This window comes from Somniosus microcephalus, unplaced genomic scaffold (genome assembly GCF_052327205.1).
Source record: "Somniosus microcephalus isolate GS21.2 unplaced genomic scaffold, FLI_Smic_1.0 unresolved_chr1, whole genome shotgun sequence".
Lineage (NCBI taxonomy): Eukaryota > Metazoa > Chordata > Chondrichthyes > Squaliformes > Somniosidae > Somniosus > Somniosus microcephalus.
In genome coordinates, this window is record NW_028225179.1 from 99,959,442 (window position 1) to 99,976,748 (window position 17,307).

General features: G+C 44.1%; 1 protein-coding gene across 1 annotated transcript; it reads right to left on the reverse strand.

Annotated features, from left to right (window-relative positions):
• Positions 1 to 729: 729 nt before the first annotated feature.
• LOC147095652 (putative G protein-coupled receptor 139) lies at positions 730 to 1,593 on the reverse strand. The gene has a single exon (XM_085973681.1). The coding sequence runs from the start codon at positions 1,588 to 1,590 to the stop codon at positions 730 to 732; it is 861 nt and encodes a 286-aa protein (XP_085829807.1). The 5' UTR covers positions 1,591 to 1,593.
• Between the last annotated feature and the right edge of the window lie 15,714 nt (positions 1,594 to 17,307).

Genomic DNA, 17,307 nt, shown 5'->3' on the forward strand with positions numbered 1-17,307 from the left:
CAATTTGGAATTAAAAAGAATAGAACAGATTACTTTCTAATTGCTGAAAAGCTAGAAACAGTGGAGGTCCAAGCAAATTTGGGGCCCATGTATAGATTACCAATATTTCATGGACAGGTGCAGAAAATAATTTAAAAGACTAATGGAATGCTGGCCTTTATAAGCAGATGACTAGAATACACGGGGGTAGAATTTATGCTGCAGCTATACAAAGCCCTGGTTAGATCACATCTGGAGTACTGTGAGCAGTTCTGGGCACTACACTATAGGAAGGATTTATTGCCCTTGCATGAGTGCCGCGTAAATTTACCACAATGATACCTGGACTCCAAGGTTTAAATTATGTGGAGAGTTTACACAAACTAGGGTTGTATTCCACGGAATTTAAAATATGAAGAGGTGATTTGATCGAAGTTTTCAAGATATTGAGGGGAACTGCTAGGATAGATAGAGATACATTATTTCTGCTGGATTGGATATTCTAGCACGAGGGGGCATAGTCGATAACCTAGAGCCAAGCCTTTGGTAGAAGTTTGTAACTCTCTTCTGCAAAGGGCAATTGATGCGGGGTAAATTGTTAATTTTATATCTGAAATTGATAGCATTTTGTTAACCAAATGTATTAAGGGATATGGGGTATAGGCGGGTATATGGAGTTGTTCACAGTCCAGTCATGAAATGGCAGAACAGGGTAAAGCGGCAAAATGGCCTACCTTTGTGCCTCCGTTCCTATGTGGAATCACAGTTTAAATTTAGTGCTTTAAATTTAATTAACTTAATCATCTGAGCAAAGGGATATTTAATCATATTCTTCAACACATTTCTGAATTTAGTCTGGGCCACTGCATAAATAACCGTGTTGGTGCAGGAACTCAAACGCTGGAGCATATTTCCACTGTGTTCCATGACGGTAAAAGGATCAGCGTAATCTGTTCGGTACAACTGAGTATCGGTAATTTGAACAAAAATTTCAAAGAGGAAATCTACCACCCATAGCAGGGTAAAACTGCCTGAAATCGAGAGCAGTAAAATGATAGGTTTCCTTCGGCTCTCCATCTCTGGATCATTCTGACACTCGCTCTTCTTGTTCCCTCGGAGTCCCCTCCTGACTCTATTGGCCTGTACAATGTGCCTGATGGTAAGAGTGTTGAGCAGTGCAATTAACACGAATGGAGCTAATGGGGTTAAACTAATTTGCAGCCAGAGATAAGCCCTCGAAATGGGCAAGGTGTAGAAAGCAGATTTTACAACACAGAACCATTGTATGTTATCAATTATTTCACCAGCTTCACTTGCAAAGTAAAGTGGAATGTTTTGTAAAAGGCTCAAACCACACACCGTTGTTATAATCGCAGCCGCAGTTTTTTCAGTGCAATATTTGACTCTCAGCTTCTGGTAACAAATGGTGATGAATCGATCAAAGGTGAAGGCGACGGTTAACCAGACAGAACATTCAATGGCAGCAAATGCCAGGCTGGCATTGAGACGGCAGAGCAGAGTATAGTTAAGGAATGAGCGTGGGAAATAAATCTCTTTAATCTCATACAGAATTACATCAAATATCAGGACCATTAGATCTGCTGATGCCATGGCCACCAGGTATCGAGTGATACATGTGGAGAGACCGCACATTCCATGGGAGAGAATCTCAATTGTGAAAACATTTGCTGCAATAAAAGAGGGAAAAATAAATGAATCATAATAGTCATAACAAAATGGCCGGCAGCTAATGACAGTTTATCAAAATTGAGCACATATTTTCTACAGCTCAACTCATGCGCTCTCTCTCTCTGACTCTCTCTGTATTGCTATATCTGTCACTGATTCTGACAATCCCTCTGTTTTTCTCACGATCTGACTGGCTCCTGCCTCTCTCTTACGTCTCAGTTTGTTTCGGTGTCGCTCAAATCATTTCTCTCTTTCTCTGTCTCTCTTTAGTTGCGATTTTTCGATTTGGGTATGTTAGGCCAGAATGGTTATGAGGGAGGTTTTAATGTACTGTATTAACCTGAAGTGCTCTCATAACACCCAGGTCCACTCACTAGCATAGCTTGAGCTACAGATTGGGACAGGTTTGTGAGCACACTCGTGCTGGCAACGGAAAATGGGTTGAAATCAAATAAAAGGGATAGGGAACATTAAAAGGGAGTGTCAGAAGAGGTGTCAAGGAATCTGAGATTTTTTGGAGAGTTTCAGAAGGCATCTCACCCCGTTATGCATCTTGGCCAGGGTGAAGGAATTGTTGAATAAGAAGAAACAGGCAACTATTTAAAGAAAGGAAGCCCGAGGTTCCAGCATAAGTTGGCAGACCGCAAGACGTGGCAATAGGGAGACAACATTAAATCAATGGGGAAAGCACAGTTACCTTTATGTGTGTATATTTTAATAGATTCCCGGTATGTGGGCATCGCTGGCATTTATTTCCCATCCCTAGTTGACCTCAGTGACTTTCTAGACCGCTTCAAAGTGCAGTTGTTGAGGGACAGGCGTCACGTATAGGCCTGATGGCTAAGGACTGCAGGTGCCTTCTCTAAAGAGTGTTAGTGAATCAGCTGGCTTTTTATGATACCTGGTCAATTTATGAATGCTACATTTATTTTTATTTCTAGGTACTTCTTAACTGTATTCTCATTCTCCATCAGCCATGCTGGGTTTAAACTCACGTTTTTTGGGTCATTAGTCCATATCTCTAGATTCCTAGTCCAGGAGCAAAACCAAAGTCCTTTGAAGCAAATGGAAAAATAATCCAGCGAGGTTTCAAAAAGCTGGCAGCTCACGAGCCCCAGTTTTACATCTGGCAATCAGATTTCAGTTTATCCTCTGTCTCTGACTTTCTTTGTCTGTTCTTTTCTTTAATCTCTTTTTATATTTCTGACTCTGTCTCTCTCTCTCTTTCTCTCTCTCTCTCTGTCCCTGCCAGTTTCTTCTGTTCTGACTCTGTGGGTGAAATAGGTCTTGGACAGTAGCGCAAAACTGGCGATAGTGAATTGGCACCAGATTCATACCGCGCCTGAATGTCTTTACATTTTATTTCAATGAGACAAAGTATGGCGTGGAGTAAAACGTGCTAGGATTCTCTGTGAGCCCGTCTCGAGCTGCTGCAGAAGACCAATTTCGCCCCCAGTACTGGGAGACTGTAATGAATGTTGTTAAATTTGTTTTTCCTGAAAATGCCGAGACAATTGTAAGTTCCCTGGGAATTTCAGTGACGTTATTGCATTAAGGTTTCAGTAGAAGATGGGGACATATAATTGATCTCAGTAAAGATGGGCTGTGTAACCAACACCGTGAAAACAAACAGATCACAGAATCAAGAGCAGTGATACAGGTAAACCCCGAGTTACATTGACAACTGATGGTAATGACTTACCAGGAACACCAAACACTGAGAGAATCGGGTAGTAAACCGCTTCAATCTGGGCAAGGATTGGACGATCCATCTCTTTGAGTCACACGGTGCCGGTGCTGGAGGCAGTAGCTCAGTTTGACAAGAAGATGAAGCCGTTTCAATCCAATCCTTTATTTATATCTGAGAGAAATTGCAAGTGAGACAATTAGGTTACACAATGACTGACATTACTTACGGTCTTTTAAACAAATATGTCAGCCAGCTGCTTTTACTCCAATGATTCTTGACTATTAGGAGGTGGAACTCCTGATCAGTGAAACACTCGTGTGAACTTTAACCTATTTGTCCTATATTCCTCTGTGCACGAACTTTAAAGAGGTTATATCTCATTAACGAACACAGGACTGTCAAAGTAAATTTGCCACTTGTTTGTCCTCAAATATTTATTAAATTTGGCTGATGCACTGGCTTTTTAAACATTGACTGTTGTTCTCCTTAAGTAGCCCACAACTTTCAGTTTTGGCTCAATGGTGTGCTGTTTTCTGGTTCCAGAAGCTGTCACACGACCAATCTAATTAACACATGTCCTCCTTTATATCCTTTCACTCCCTCTATCGCATTCCTTGGTGAAAATTGGGGTAGAATATTGGTTTCTATTATATCACTACCATTCTATCTTCGTGTAGAAGATTATTTCCGTGTCCATTTAATGAATACTTCCCTTTATTTAAATGTTATTTTGGTCTATTTTTATCTGTTTCTAAGAATATTTACTATTTACCTGCCAGTCTTCCTTCAGACATCTTGTCCCAGAAATTTGGGTCGGGGGCTTCCTGCGGGTGCAAGCCCCCGACCTGCACTTAACTTGCGCGCCGGACGTTGAGCTCTGGGCTCCCGTGGAATTCCGATCCAGGGCCTGCTCCAGCTGCTGGTGCGCAGTGCTTGTGTATCACAGGGACGCAGTTAGTTCGATGCATCCCCTGGGATCATGTGGGCCATGGAGAGCCAATCGGAGCAGGGAATGCTACATTCATAAGTCTTGAAAGGAAGACCTGTCAAGACTTATAAATACTATGGCCCCAAAATAGCACTAAACCTTCAAATAATTTTTTTAAATCACATTTTTTAAATAAACTATAAATTACATGAAATAACTATTTGAAACAATAATTAAAATTTTTGAAAAAAGTAATTTTTTATTCTAACGGGGCTAAAAAATAAACTTAACTTGCTTTAAACTATTTAAAAATAATAAACCTGTGGAAAAAATGTTTTAATTTTTATTAATTCACCACTTACCCTGGCATATAAGGTAGCCAAATCTAGTGGGAGGATGGAAGATTGGGAAGTCTTTAAAAGAGCAAAAAATAACTAAAACATTGATAAGAAAGGGAAGATAGATTATGAAAGTAAATTCGCAAAAAATATAAAAACAGACAGTAAAAGTTTCTATAGTTATATAAAAAGAAAAAAGGTGGCTAAAGTAAATGTTGGACCCTTAGAGGATGAGACCGGGAAATTAATGGTGGGAAACATGGAGATGGCAAAAACACTGAACAATTATTTTGTATCAGTCTTTACAGTAGGGGACACTAAGAATATCCCAACACTGGACAAACAGGGGGCTCTAGGGGGTGAGGAACTAAATACGATTAAAATCACTAAGGAAGTGGTACTTCGTAAAATAATGGGACTCAAGGCGGATAAATCCTCCGAAATGATGGCTTGCATCCTAGTGTCTTGAGGGAAGTAGCAGTAGGGATTGTGGATGCATTGGTAATAATTTTCCAAAACTCACTGGACTCAGCAAAGGTCCCGGCAGATTGGAAAGCTGCTATTGTAACACCCTTATTTAAAAAGGATAGAAGGCAGAAGGCTGGAAACTATAGACCTGTTAGCCTAAATTCTGTGATTGGTGAAATGTTAGAGTCCATTATTAAGGAGACAGTAACGGGACATTTGGATAAACATAATTTAATAGGACAAACTCAGCATGGTTTCATGAAGGGGAAGTCATGTTTGACAAATTTGCTGGAGTTTTTTGAGGAAGTAACATACAGGGTGGAAAAAGGGGAACCAGTGGACATAGTGAATTTAGACTTCCAAAAGGCATTTGACCAAGGTGCCACACAAAAGATTATTGCTCAAGAGAAAAAATCACGGGATTGGGGGTAATATTCTGGCGTGGGTGGAGGATTGGCTCTCTAACAGAAAGCAGAGAGTTGGGATAAATGGTTCGTTCTCAGATTGGCAACCAGTAACTGAGTGTTCCGCAGGGGTCAGTGCTGGGTCCCCAACTCTTTACAATCTATATTAACGATTTGGAGGAGGGGGCCGAGTGTAACATATCAAAGTTTGCAGACGATCCGAAGATGGAACGGATAGTACTGAGTGAGGAGGACATAAAAAACCTGCAAAGAGACATAGACAGGCTAAGTAAGTGGGCAGAGATTTGGCAGATGGAATACAATACTAGAAAGCGTGAGGTTATGCACTTTGGCAGGAAAAATCATAGAGCAAGTAATTATCTTAATGGCAAGAAACTGGAGAGTACTGTAGTACAAAGGGATCTGGGGGTCCTGGTGCACGAAACTCAAAAAGTTATTATGCAGGTGCAGCAAGTGATCAAGAATGCCAATGGAATGTTGGCTTTTATTGCTAGGGCGATGGAATATAAAAACAGGGAGGTATTGCTGCAGTTGTACAAGGTATTGGTGAGACTGCACCTGGAATACTGCATACAGTTTTGGTGTCCATACTTAAGAAAATAAATACTTGCTCTCGAGTCAGTACAAAGAAGGTTCACTCGGTTAATCCCAGGGATGAGCGGGTGGTCATATGAGGCGAGGTTGAGTAGATTGAGACTCTACTCATTGGAGTTCAGAAGAATGAGAGGCGATCTTATTGAAACATTTAAGATTGTGAAGGGGCTTGATCGGGTGGATGCGGTGAGGATGTTCCCAATGATGGGTGAAACTAGAACTAGGGGGCATAATCTTAAAATAAGGGGCTGCTCTTTCAAAACTGAGATGAGGAGAAACTTCTTCACTCAGAGGGTGGTAGGTTTGTGGAATTTGCTGCCCCAGAAAGCTGTGGAAGCTACATCATTAAATAAATTTAAAACAGAAATAGATAGTTTCCTAGAAGTAAAGGGAATTAAGGGTTACGGGGAGCGGGCAGGAAATTGGACATGAGTCTAGGTTCGGAATGGTCATGGCCCTGTGGGTAGTGGAGTGGGCCCAGGGGCCGTGTAGCCTGGTTCTGCTCCGACTGTGTTCTAATTCTGTGTTAGATTTCAGGAGATGGTTTTATTCCTGTTCCTGTCTGGGGTGGAGATCGCCTTTACAGAAGGTAAGTACTGTAGAAAATATAGGGACAGAGTGATCTCCTGGAAGTATTTTGATCGCCTAGATGGGTCAGAGAGTAATTTCCCAGATTGTTTTCTCCCAAATTGGCCATTGGGTCTTTATCTGGTTTTTTGCCTCTCCCGGGAGATCACATGGGTTTGGGTGGATGCACAGTGATAGAAGATTTGAGGTTAGGACCAGATCAGCCATGATCTTATTTAATGGTGGAGCAGGCTCAAGGGGCCGATTGGCCTACTCCTGCTCCTATTTCTTATGTTCTTATGTTCTTATGTTCTTAAAAAGCAGGCCTTACGACTGCTTTATACATTTCTAAATTCTGCAGACTTACCCTCATGGAAAATCCTGTAAAAAGAACCTAAGTTTGATGCGCACGCGCAGCCTCCGCCACGCACGCATTCGACCTCTGAACACCTGCTTTCAGAGGAACGGAAGTGTCAGTTTCCCACGCATGCGCAGTTCATGCAGGAACCTGGCACTTCCATTGGGCCTACGGCTGAGTAACCTTTGCGTATTCACCCGTGGAGACCCGAATTTCTGTGCCCTTATTACCAGTTCTAATCTTTTCAGTTTAATTGCCTTTTACATTCGAAATGTCACTTGCTTTCATAACACTCATTTTTGTTTTTATTTCACTACTCATTCCAGGATCTCCAGCTTTTAGTGAGCTACGTTTACTTGTGGGAATATGTCTAGGTGGTAGGTTAATATCCCACTGTTTGAATGATGCCCACTGCCTCAGCATTGCCTTATGTAAAACGTTCATTCCACATTTTCTGGTAGAGTCGCAAACTTCTCCATCACCATCCCTGCATATGCCCTGTCCCACCGGCAGTACAGAATAACAAGGGGTGGCGGCACAGTGGTATACAGTCAGGAAGAACTGGCCATGGCAGTCCTCAACATTGACTCTGTACCCCATGAAGTCTCATGGCTTCAGGTCAAGCATGGGCAAGGAAATCTCCTACTGATTACCAACTACCTCCTTCCCACAGCTGATGAATCAGTGCTCCTTAATATTTTACACCACTTGGAAGAAGCACTGCGAGTAGCAAGGGCTCAGAATATACTCTGGGTGGGGGACTTCAATGTCCATCACGAAGAGTTGCTAGATAGCACCACTACTGACCGAGCTGGCCGAATCCTGAAGGATATAGCTGCCAGTGTGGGCCTGCGACAGGTGGTGAGAGAACCAACCCAAGTTAAACTCCTACTTGACATAATTCTCACCAATCTACCTTTCGCAGATGCATCTGTCCATGACAGTGACCAACGCGCAGTCATTGTGGAGACGAAATCCCGTCTCCACACTGAGAACACTCTCCATCTTGTTGTGTACCGCTACTACTGTGCTAAATAGGACAGAGTCAGAGCAGATCTAGCAGCTCTAAACTGGGAATCCATGAGGTGTTGTGCACCATCAGCAGCTGCAGAAATGTATTCCACCACAATCTGTAACCTCATGGCCCGGCATATCCCTCGCTCTATCATTACCATTAAGGAATGTAGAAGAGCATGCCAGGAGCAACAGCAGGCCTAACTAAAAATGAGGTGTCAACCTGGGGAAGCTGCAACACAGGACTACATGCATGCTATAATGCAGAAGCAGCCTGCTATAGATTGGGCTAAACGATCCCACAATCAACAGGTCAGATCAAAGCTCTGCACTCCTGCCACATCCACTCGGAAATGGTGGCGGACAACTAACGGGAGGAGGAGGCTCCATGAATGTGCCCATCCTCAGTAACGGTGGCACCGAGCACATGAGTGCAAAAGACAAGGCTGAATGTGGATAAATGTGAGGTTATCCACTTTGGTGGCAAAAACAGGGAGGCAGATTATTACTGAATGGCAATAGATTGGGAGAAGGGGAAGTGCAAAGAGACCTGGGTGTTCTTTGCACCAGGCACTGAAGGTAAGCATGCAGGTGCAGCAGGCGGTTAAGAAGGCAAATGGTATGTTGACCTTCATAGCAAGAGGGTTCGCATACAGGAAAAAGGATGTCTTGCTACAGCTGTACAGGGCCTTGGTGAGACCGCACCTTGAGTATTGTGTGCAGTTTTGGTCCCCTTACCTGAGGAAGGACGATCTTCCCATGGAAGGAGTGCAGCGAAGATTTACCAGGCTGATACCTGGGATGGCAGGAATGAGGTATGAAGAGAAATTGTGTCGATTGGGCTTATACTCACTGGAGTTTAGAAAATTGAGAGGGGATGTCATCGAAACTTATAAAATTCGGTCAGGCCTGGACAAACTAGATGCAGGAAGGATGTTTATGATGGCCGGGGAGTCCAGAACCAGGGGTCATAGTCTAAGGATAAGGGGTAATTTAGGACTGAAATGAGGAGGAATTTCTTCACCCAGAGAGTGGTGAACCTGTGGAATTCTCTGCCATAGAGGCCGGTGGAGGCCAGTTCATTAAATATATTCAAAAAAGAGTTGGATATATTTCTAAAGGCTAAAGGGATCAAGGGATATGGGGAGAAGGCAGGGACAGGGTACTGAATTTGGATGATCATCCATGACCTCATTGAATGGCAGAGCAGGCTCGAAGGGCCGAATGGCCTACTCCTGCTCCTATCTTCTATGTTTCTATGTTTCTATGAAGCGTTTGCAACAATCTTCAACCAGAAGTGCCGAGTGGATGGGCCATATCGGCCTACTCCTGCAGTCCCACCATCACAGAAGCCAGTCTTCAGCCAATTCGAATAATTCTATGTGATATCAAGAAACGGTTGAGCGCGCTGTATACAGCAAAGCCTGTGGATCCCGACAACATCCCAGCTATCGTTTTGAAGACTTGTGCTCCAGAACAATTTATAAATTTATTAAGAGTAAGAGGATAACTAAAGAAATAATAGAGAGAGAGAGTTCGTTATTGGTTATTTCTCTTTAAATCATTTGGAGTGGTGCAAATTGTTAGTGGCAATTGCCAGTAGTTTCTTGACAAGATTACTTAAGCAGTTTAAGTAAAGGGGAGAAGTTAAATATTTGGGATTCTGTTGGTTGAAGAAGAGTAAAACAAGGTAAATCTGCAGTAGGAGTTAATTGGCAGGCAGTGAAAACCAGTTTTCCACCCAATCACAAACCACTTTGCAAACCATTTCGCTAAACAATCACCAGGGGTTACTCATTTGGCTACAAACCAGCAGTATAAAAAGACCAGTGCCAGTGCGAGCAGCACTGAGTTCGAGTAGCAGAGAGTGCCGTTGAGAGTTTGGGTGAGTGATAGAGTTAGCGTAAGTGGGGTGTTAGGTGCTGTTCTTGTTCATTTTCTGCCTTGTTTTTCCTGCCAGCCTCAGGATTAGCAGACAATGTGGAGGCGGAGCAGCGAGTCGAGGCCCAGTCGAGGCAGCCGGGAGCAGCAGAGGGTGTTGAGTGAAGCTGGAGCAGCGAGGCGAGGCAGCCTAAACAGGGTCCACAGCAAATATTCCAAGGGGAGTTCAAGGACGTCACTGGACGGCTGCAGGGCATTCTGAAGGGGGAGGGTGAACAGTCAGAGGTCGTGGTTCACATTGGGACCAATGACATGGGTAGGAAGAGGGATGAGGTCCTGCAGCAAGAATTTAGGAAGCTAGGTAGCAGATTAAAGAGCAGGACCTCAAAGTTTGTAATCTCTGGATTACTCGCGGTGCCATGTGCTAGTGAATATAGGAATAGGAGGATAGAGCAGATGAATGCATGGCTAAAGAGTTGGTGCAGGAGGGAGGGCTTTAGTTTCCTGGATCACTGGGCCTGATTCTGGGGAAGGTGGGATTTGTACAAGTCGGACGGGTTGCACCTGACCCAGAGTGGGACAAATATCCTTGCGGGGACGTTTGCTAGCACTGTTCGGGGGGGTTTAAACTAAAATGGCAGGGGGTTGGGAACCTGAGCAGGGAGACAGAGGAAAGGGAAACAGGGATAAAATCAAAAGATAGGAAGGAGAAAAACAAAAGTGACAGTCAGAGAAATCAACGGTTTAAATCAAACGTGGCCACAGTAAATAATAATTCTAATAGGTCTAAGAGCATTAACAAAACAAGCCTGAAGGCTTTGGCTTAGAAATTCACTTGCCTTAGCGCCGCTTTTGAGGCGCTAGAGGGACTAGCGCCAGAGTTATGGCCAGTTTAAAAATTCCCTGGGGCCCTAAATCGGCGTTGCACCGGTAGCGCTGCGCCGGCACCGATGACGTCATCGGTGTGCGCAGCGTCCCGGTTGCCATGCCGACGGGCCCTAGCGCCGAAATTCAGTTGCGGCCGCCTCGCCCGTGGCAGCCGCAACTAAGACTCTGGCAACAGAGTCTTGCATGAGTTTGCGCCGGCGCATTAAAGGCCCCGCGGCGGCCGGCCGCTTTCCCACTGGCCGCCTGCCCGCAGCTCCCTCCCCGGACTTCCCCCCCCCCCACCCCCCGGAACAGATGCAAGCCCGGCACTTGTCCGAGGTGCCGGGCTCATTTTTAGACAGATTTGCGCGGGCCGCGGCCGGGTGCAGGCAGCTCCTCCTTAACGGAAGGAGGAGGCCTGCACTTCCCGAGCCTGCCGCACCGCATCGGGTGCCGCAGCGCCGGAATTGCGGCGCGAAACGGCAGTTAGCGCCGATTTACCGCCGCAAAGACCCTTCAGTAGCGCCGGCAGCCGTTTGGGCGCGGCCCTGCTGAATTTTTGGCGCGCGCAGGGGGACTTAGCGCCGGCACTAACTTCCGGCGCTAAAGCCCTGGCTAAGCCAAAACCCAATTTCTAGGCCTTTGTGTCTTAATGCGAGGAGCATTTGTAATAAGTTGGACGAATTGGCTGCACGAATAGACGTAAACGAATATGATTTGGTTGGGATAAAGGAAACGTGGCTCAAGGATGGCCAAGACTGGGAACTCAACATCCAGTGGTATTCGATATTCAGGAAAGATAGGCAAAAAGGAAAGGGATGTGGGGTAGCATTACTGGTTAAAGAAGGGATTAATACAATTGTAATGAAGGATATTAGCTCTGATGATGTGGAATCTATATGGGTAGAATTGAGAAATACTAAGGGGCGAAAAACATTAGTGGGAGTGGTATATAGACCTCCCAACAGTAAGGCGCAGGTTGGGGATGGCATGAAAAGGGAAAATAAAGAAGCGTGCAATAAGGGCACGGTAGTCATCATGGGTAACTTTAATCTACATATAGATTGAGACAACCAAATTAGCAACAATACTGTGGAGGAGGAATTCCTGGATTGTTTACGGGATAGTTTCCTGGACCAATATGTTGAGGAACCAGCCAGAGATCAGGACATCTTGGACTGGGTGTTATGTAATGAGAAAGGATTAATTAGCAATCTTGTTATACGAGGCCCCTTGGGTTGGAGCGATCATAATATGATCAAATTCTTCATTAAGATGGAGAACGAAGTAGTTGACTCAGAGACTAGGGTCCTCAATTTAAATAAAGGAAACTACGATGGTCTGAGGAGCGAGTTGGGTAGTATTGATTGGGGAATGGCACTGAAAGGGTTGACGGTGGATAGGCAATGGCAAACATTCAAAGTCCGAATGGATGAGCTACAGAATTTGTTCAGCCCAGTTTGACATAAAAAACCCAAAAAAGGTGACTCAACTTTGGCTAACAAGGGAAATTAGGGATAGCATAAGATCCAAGGAGACAACATATAAATTGGCCAGAAAATGCAATAATCCTGAGGATTGGGAACAGTTTAGGATTCAACAAAAGAGGACAAAGGGATTAATTAAGAAAGGGAAAATAGAATATGAGAGAAAGCTATCAGGGAACATAAAAACTGACTGTAAAAGCTTTTATAGATATGTGAAGAGAAAAAGATTGTTTAAGTCAAGCGTAGGTCCACTGCAGTCAGAATCAAGGGAATTTATAATGGGAAACAAAGAAATGGCAGTCCAAATAAATTCGTACTTTGGTTCTGTCTTCACAAAGGAGGACACAAATAACCTCCCAGAGATGCCGGGGAACATAGGGCCTGAGGAAAGGGTGGAACTGAAAGAAATTAGTATTTGTAGGGTAATGGTGTTAGGAAAATTGATGGGACTGAAGGCTGATAAATCCCCAGGGCCTGATAATCTGCAACCCAGGGTACTTAAGGAAGTGGCCCTAGAAATAGTAGATGCATTGCTGGTCATCTTCCAGAACTCGATATACTCTAGAACAGTACCCATGGATTGGAGGGTAGCAAATGTTACCCCACTATTCAAAAAAGGTGTTAGAGAAAAAGCAGGGAATTATAGACCGGTAAGCCTGACATCGGTAGTGGGGAAAATGCTAGAATCTATTATAAAAGATGTAACAGCAGAGCACTTGGTCAGCAGTGACAGGGTCGGACAAAGTCAACATGGATTTACAAAAGGTAAATCATGCTTGACTAATCTACTGGAATTTTTTGAGGATGTAACTGGTAAAATAGATAAGGGAGAACCAGTGGATGTGGTGTATTTGGACTTTCAGAAGGCTTTCGATAAAGTCCCACATAAGAGATTAGCGTGCAAATTTAAGGCACATGGGATTGGGGGCAAGCTATTGACTAGGATAGAGAACTGGTTGGCGGACAGAAAGCAAAGAGTTGGAATAAATGGGTCGTTTTCCGAGTGGCAGGCAGTGACTAGTGGGGTACAGCAAGGATCTGTCCTAGGACCCCAGCTGTTCACTATATATATTAATGATCTGGACGAGGGAATTGGATGTAATATCTCCAAATTTGCAGACGACACAAAGCTGGGTGGGAGTGTAAGCTGTGAAAATCCAGGACGGTTTGGACAGATTGGGTGATTGGGCAGAAACATGGCAAATGCACTATAATGTGGATAAATGTGAGGTTATAAATGAGTTGGCAAAAACAGGAAGGCAGATTATTATTTGAATGGCAATAGATTGGGAGAAGGGAAATGCAAAGAGACCTGGGTGTTCATGCGCACCAGTCACTCAAGGTAAGCATGCAGGTACAGCAGGCGGTTAAGAAGGCAAATGGTATGTTGGCCTTCATAGCAAGAGGGTTCGAGTACAGGAACTAGGATGTCTTGCTACAGTTGTACAGGGCCTTGGTGAGGCCGCACCATGAGTATTGTGTGCAGTTTTGGTCGCCTTACCTGAGGAAGGACGTGCTTGCCATGGAAGGAGTGCAGCGAAGATTCACCAGGCTGATACCTGGGATGGCAGGAATGACGTAAGAGGAGAGATTGTGTCGATTGGGCTTATACTCACTGGAATTTAGAAGATTGAGAGGGGATCTCATCAAAACCTATAAAATTCTGTCAGGCCTGGACAGAGTAGATGCAGGAAGGATGTTTATGAAGGCTGGGGAGTCCAGAACCAGGGGCCATAGACTAAGGATAAGGGGTAAGCCACTTAGGACTGAAATGAGGAGGAATTTCTTCACCCAGAGTGGTGAACCTGTGGAAATCTCTGCCACAGAGGGCGATGGAGGCCAGTTCATTAAATATATTCAAAAAAGAGTTGGATATATTTCTTAAGGCTAAAGGGATCAAGGGATATGGTGAGAAGGCAGGGAGAGAGTACTGAATTTGGAGGATCAGCCATGATCTCGTTGAATGGCGGAGCGGGCTCGAAGGGCCGAATGGCCTACTCCTGCTCCTATCTTCTATGTTTCTGTGTTAAAATTGACATCACAGCCAATCTGGCAGGTGATTGGCTGGTTTGTGAGTACTTTTCCTTCCCTTTTAAGCTTTATAAGTTGGTAAGTTCAATTAAATAGAGGTATGATATTCATCATCTTGAATTGGGGCAAAGGTTATTTAAAAATAATAATAATTAATTTAATTAATTACATACAATGGGAGAGCAGGTGATGTGTTAGTGCTGCAATATGTGGGAGCTGGTGGACAATATTGATGTTTGCAGTGATCACATGTGCAGTAAGTGCTGGATGCTCGAGGAACTCCGGCTCCGTGTTGATGAGCTGGAATCTGAGCTTCAAACACTGCGACACATTAGGGAGGGGGAGAGTTACCTGGAATCTTAGTTCCAGGAAGTAGTCACACCAATTAGCTTAACTAATTCAGATGTAGTCCGTGGTCAGGGACAGGACGGTGTGACAATGAGAGAGGCAGGTACGGGGATCCAGGAGGTAGTGTTGGAGGAGGCGCAGCCCTTGCTCTTGTCCAACAGGTTCGAGGCTCCTCCTCCCTGGGGGGACGGGAATGGCGACTGCAGGGAGGATGAGCAACCGGGCCACAGCACCATGGAATGAGGGGCCATTCAAGTGGGGGGAGTAAAAAGAACTATTGTAGTGGTAGGGGATAGTATCATTAGCGGGTTAGATAATGTTCTTTGCAGCCGAGAGCGAGAGTCCGGAAGGTTGGGTTGCCTGCCCGGTGCCCGGGTTAAGGACATCTCCTCTGGGCTGAAGAGAAACTTGGAGTGGGAGGGGGATGATCCAGTTGTCGTGGTCCATGTTGGTACCAACGACATAGATAAGACAAAGAAAGAGGTTCTTCTGAGGGAGTATGAGCAGCTAGGGGCCAAATTAAAAAGCAGAACCACAACGGTAATACCTGAGCCACGAGCAACTTTGGCTAGGGTAAATAAAATCAGAGAGTTAAATGCGTGGCTGAAAGACTGGTGTGGGAGAAATGGGCTTTGCTTCTTGGGACACTGGCACCAGTACTGGGACAGGAGAGAGCTGTTCTGTTGGGACGGACTTCACTTGGCCAGTGCTGCGACTAGAATCCTGGTGAATCAAATATCTAGGGCTGTAGAGAGGGCTTTAAACTAATTAGTGGGGGGGGGAGGTTTCAAGAGAGCGAAAAATAAAAATGCCAGTGGGGAAGGCAATAGAGCAAGGTAGCAGTGGGGGAATTAAAAACCAGAGCGGGTCAGGAAGGGACAGAATATATAAAGATAAAGGTAAAGTAGTAAAGGGGGTAAAAGCAGGAATAAATTGTCACAAAACATATTTAAATGTTCTTTATCTGAATGCACGCAGCTTTAGTAACAAAATAGACGAGTTGACGGTACAACAAAACTGCACATGGGTATGATCTGGTAGCCATTACGGCGACATGGCTGCAGGGTGACCATGACTGGGAACTAAACATCCAGGGGTATTTGACTATTAGGAAGGATAGACAGGAAGGAAAGGGAGGTGGGGTGGCTGTGTTAATAAAGGATTGAATCACTGCAATAGTGAGAAATGATATTGGGTCAAAGGATCAGGATATTGAAACGGTTTGGGTGGAGATAAGGAATAATAAGGGGGAAAAGTCACTGGTAGGCGTAGTCTATAGTCCTCCTAACAGTTGCAGCTCTATTGTTCGGTGTATAAATCTGGAAATAGTTGGGGCTTGTAATAAGGGAACAGCTATAATCACGGGAGATTTTAACTTTCATATTGACTGGACTAATCAAATTGGGCAGGGCAGCCTTGAGGAAGAGTTCATAGAGTGCATTAGGGGCGGGTTCCTTGAGCAGCATGTTACTGAACCAACCAGGGGGCAGGCAATCTTAGATCTGGTCCTGTGTAATGAGACAGGATTAATAAAAATTGTCCTAGTAAAGGATCCCCTTGGAATGAGTGACCATAACATGGTTGAATTCCGAATTCAGTTGGAGGGTGAGAGATTTGGATCTCAAACCAGCGTACGAAGCTTAAATAAAGCAGACTATGAAGGTATGAGAGCAGAGTTGACTAAAGTGGACTGGGAAAATAGATTAAGGTGTAAGACGGTACATGAGCAGTGCTGTACATTCAAGGAGATATTTCACAACTTTCAAGAAAGTATATTCCACTGAGGAAAAAGGGACGTAAAAGAAGAGACAGCCATCCGTGGCTAAGTAAAGTAATAAAGGATAGTATCCGACTGAAAACAAGGGCATATAAAGTAGCCAAATCTAGTGGAAGGATAGAAGATTGAGAAGCATTTAAATGCCAGCAAAGAATAACTAAAATATTAATTCAGAAAGGGAAGATAGATTATGAAAGTAAACGAGCAAAAAATATAAAAACAGATAGCAACAGTTTCTACAGTTATAGAAAAAGAAAAAGGGTGGCTAAAGTGAATGTTGGTCCCTTAGAGGATGAGACTGGGAAATTAGTGACGGGGAACATGAAGTTGGCAGAAACGCTGAACAAATATTTTGTATCAGTCTTTACAGTAGATGACACTAAAAACATCCCAACACTGGACAAACAGGGGGCTATATGGGGGGGGAGGAGCTAAACACAATTAAAATCACTGAGGAGATGGTACTCGGTAAGATAATGGGACTTAAGGCGAATAAATCCCCTGGACCAGATGGCTTACATCCTAGAATCTTGAGAGAAGTAGCGGTAGGGATTGCGGATGCATTGGTGGTAATTTTCCAAAACTCCCTGGATTCAGGAAAGGTCTCAGCAGATTTGAAAACAGCTAATGTAACGCCCTTATTTAAAAAGGGAGGTAGACAAAAGGCTGGAAACTATAGACCAGTTAGCCTAACATCTGTGATTGCTAACATGTTAGAGTCCATTATTAAGGAAGCAGTAACAGGACATTTGGAGAAGCATAATTTAATCGGACAGAGTCAGCATGGTTTTATGAAGGGGAAGTCATGTTTGACAAATTTGCTCGAATACTTTGAGGATGTAACAAACAGGGTGGATAAAGGGGAA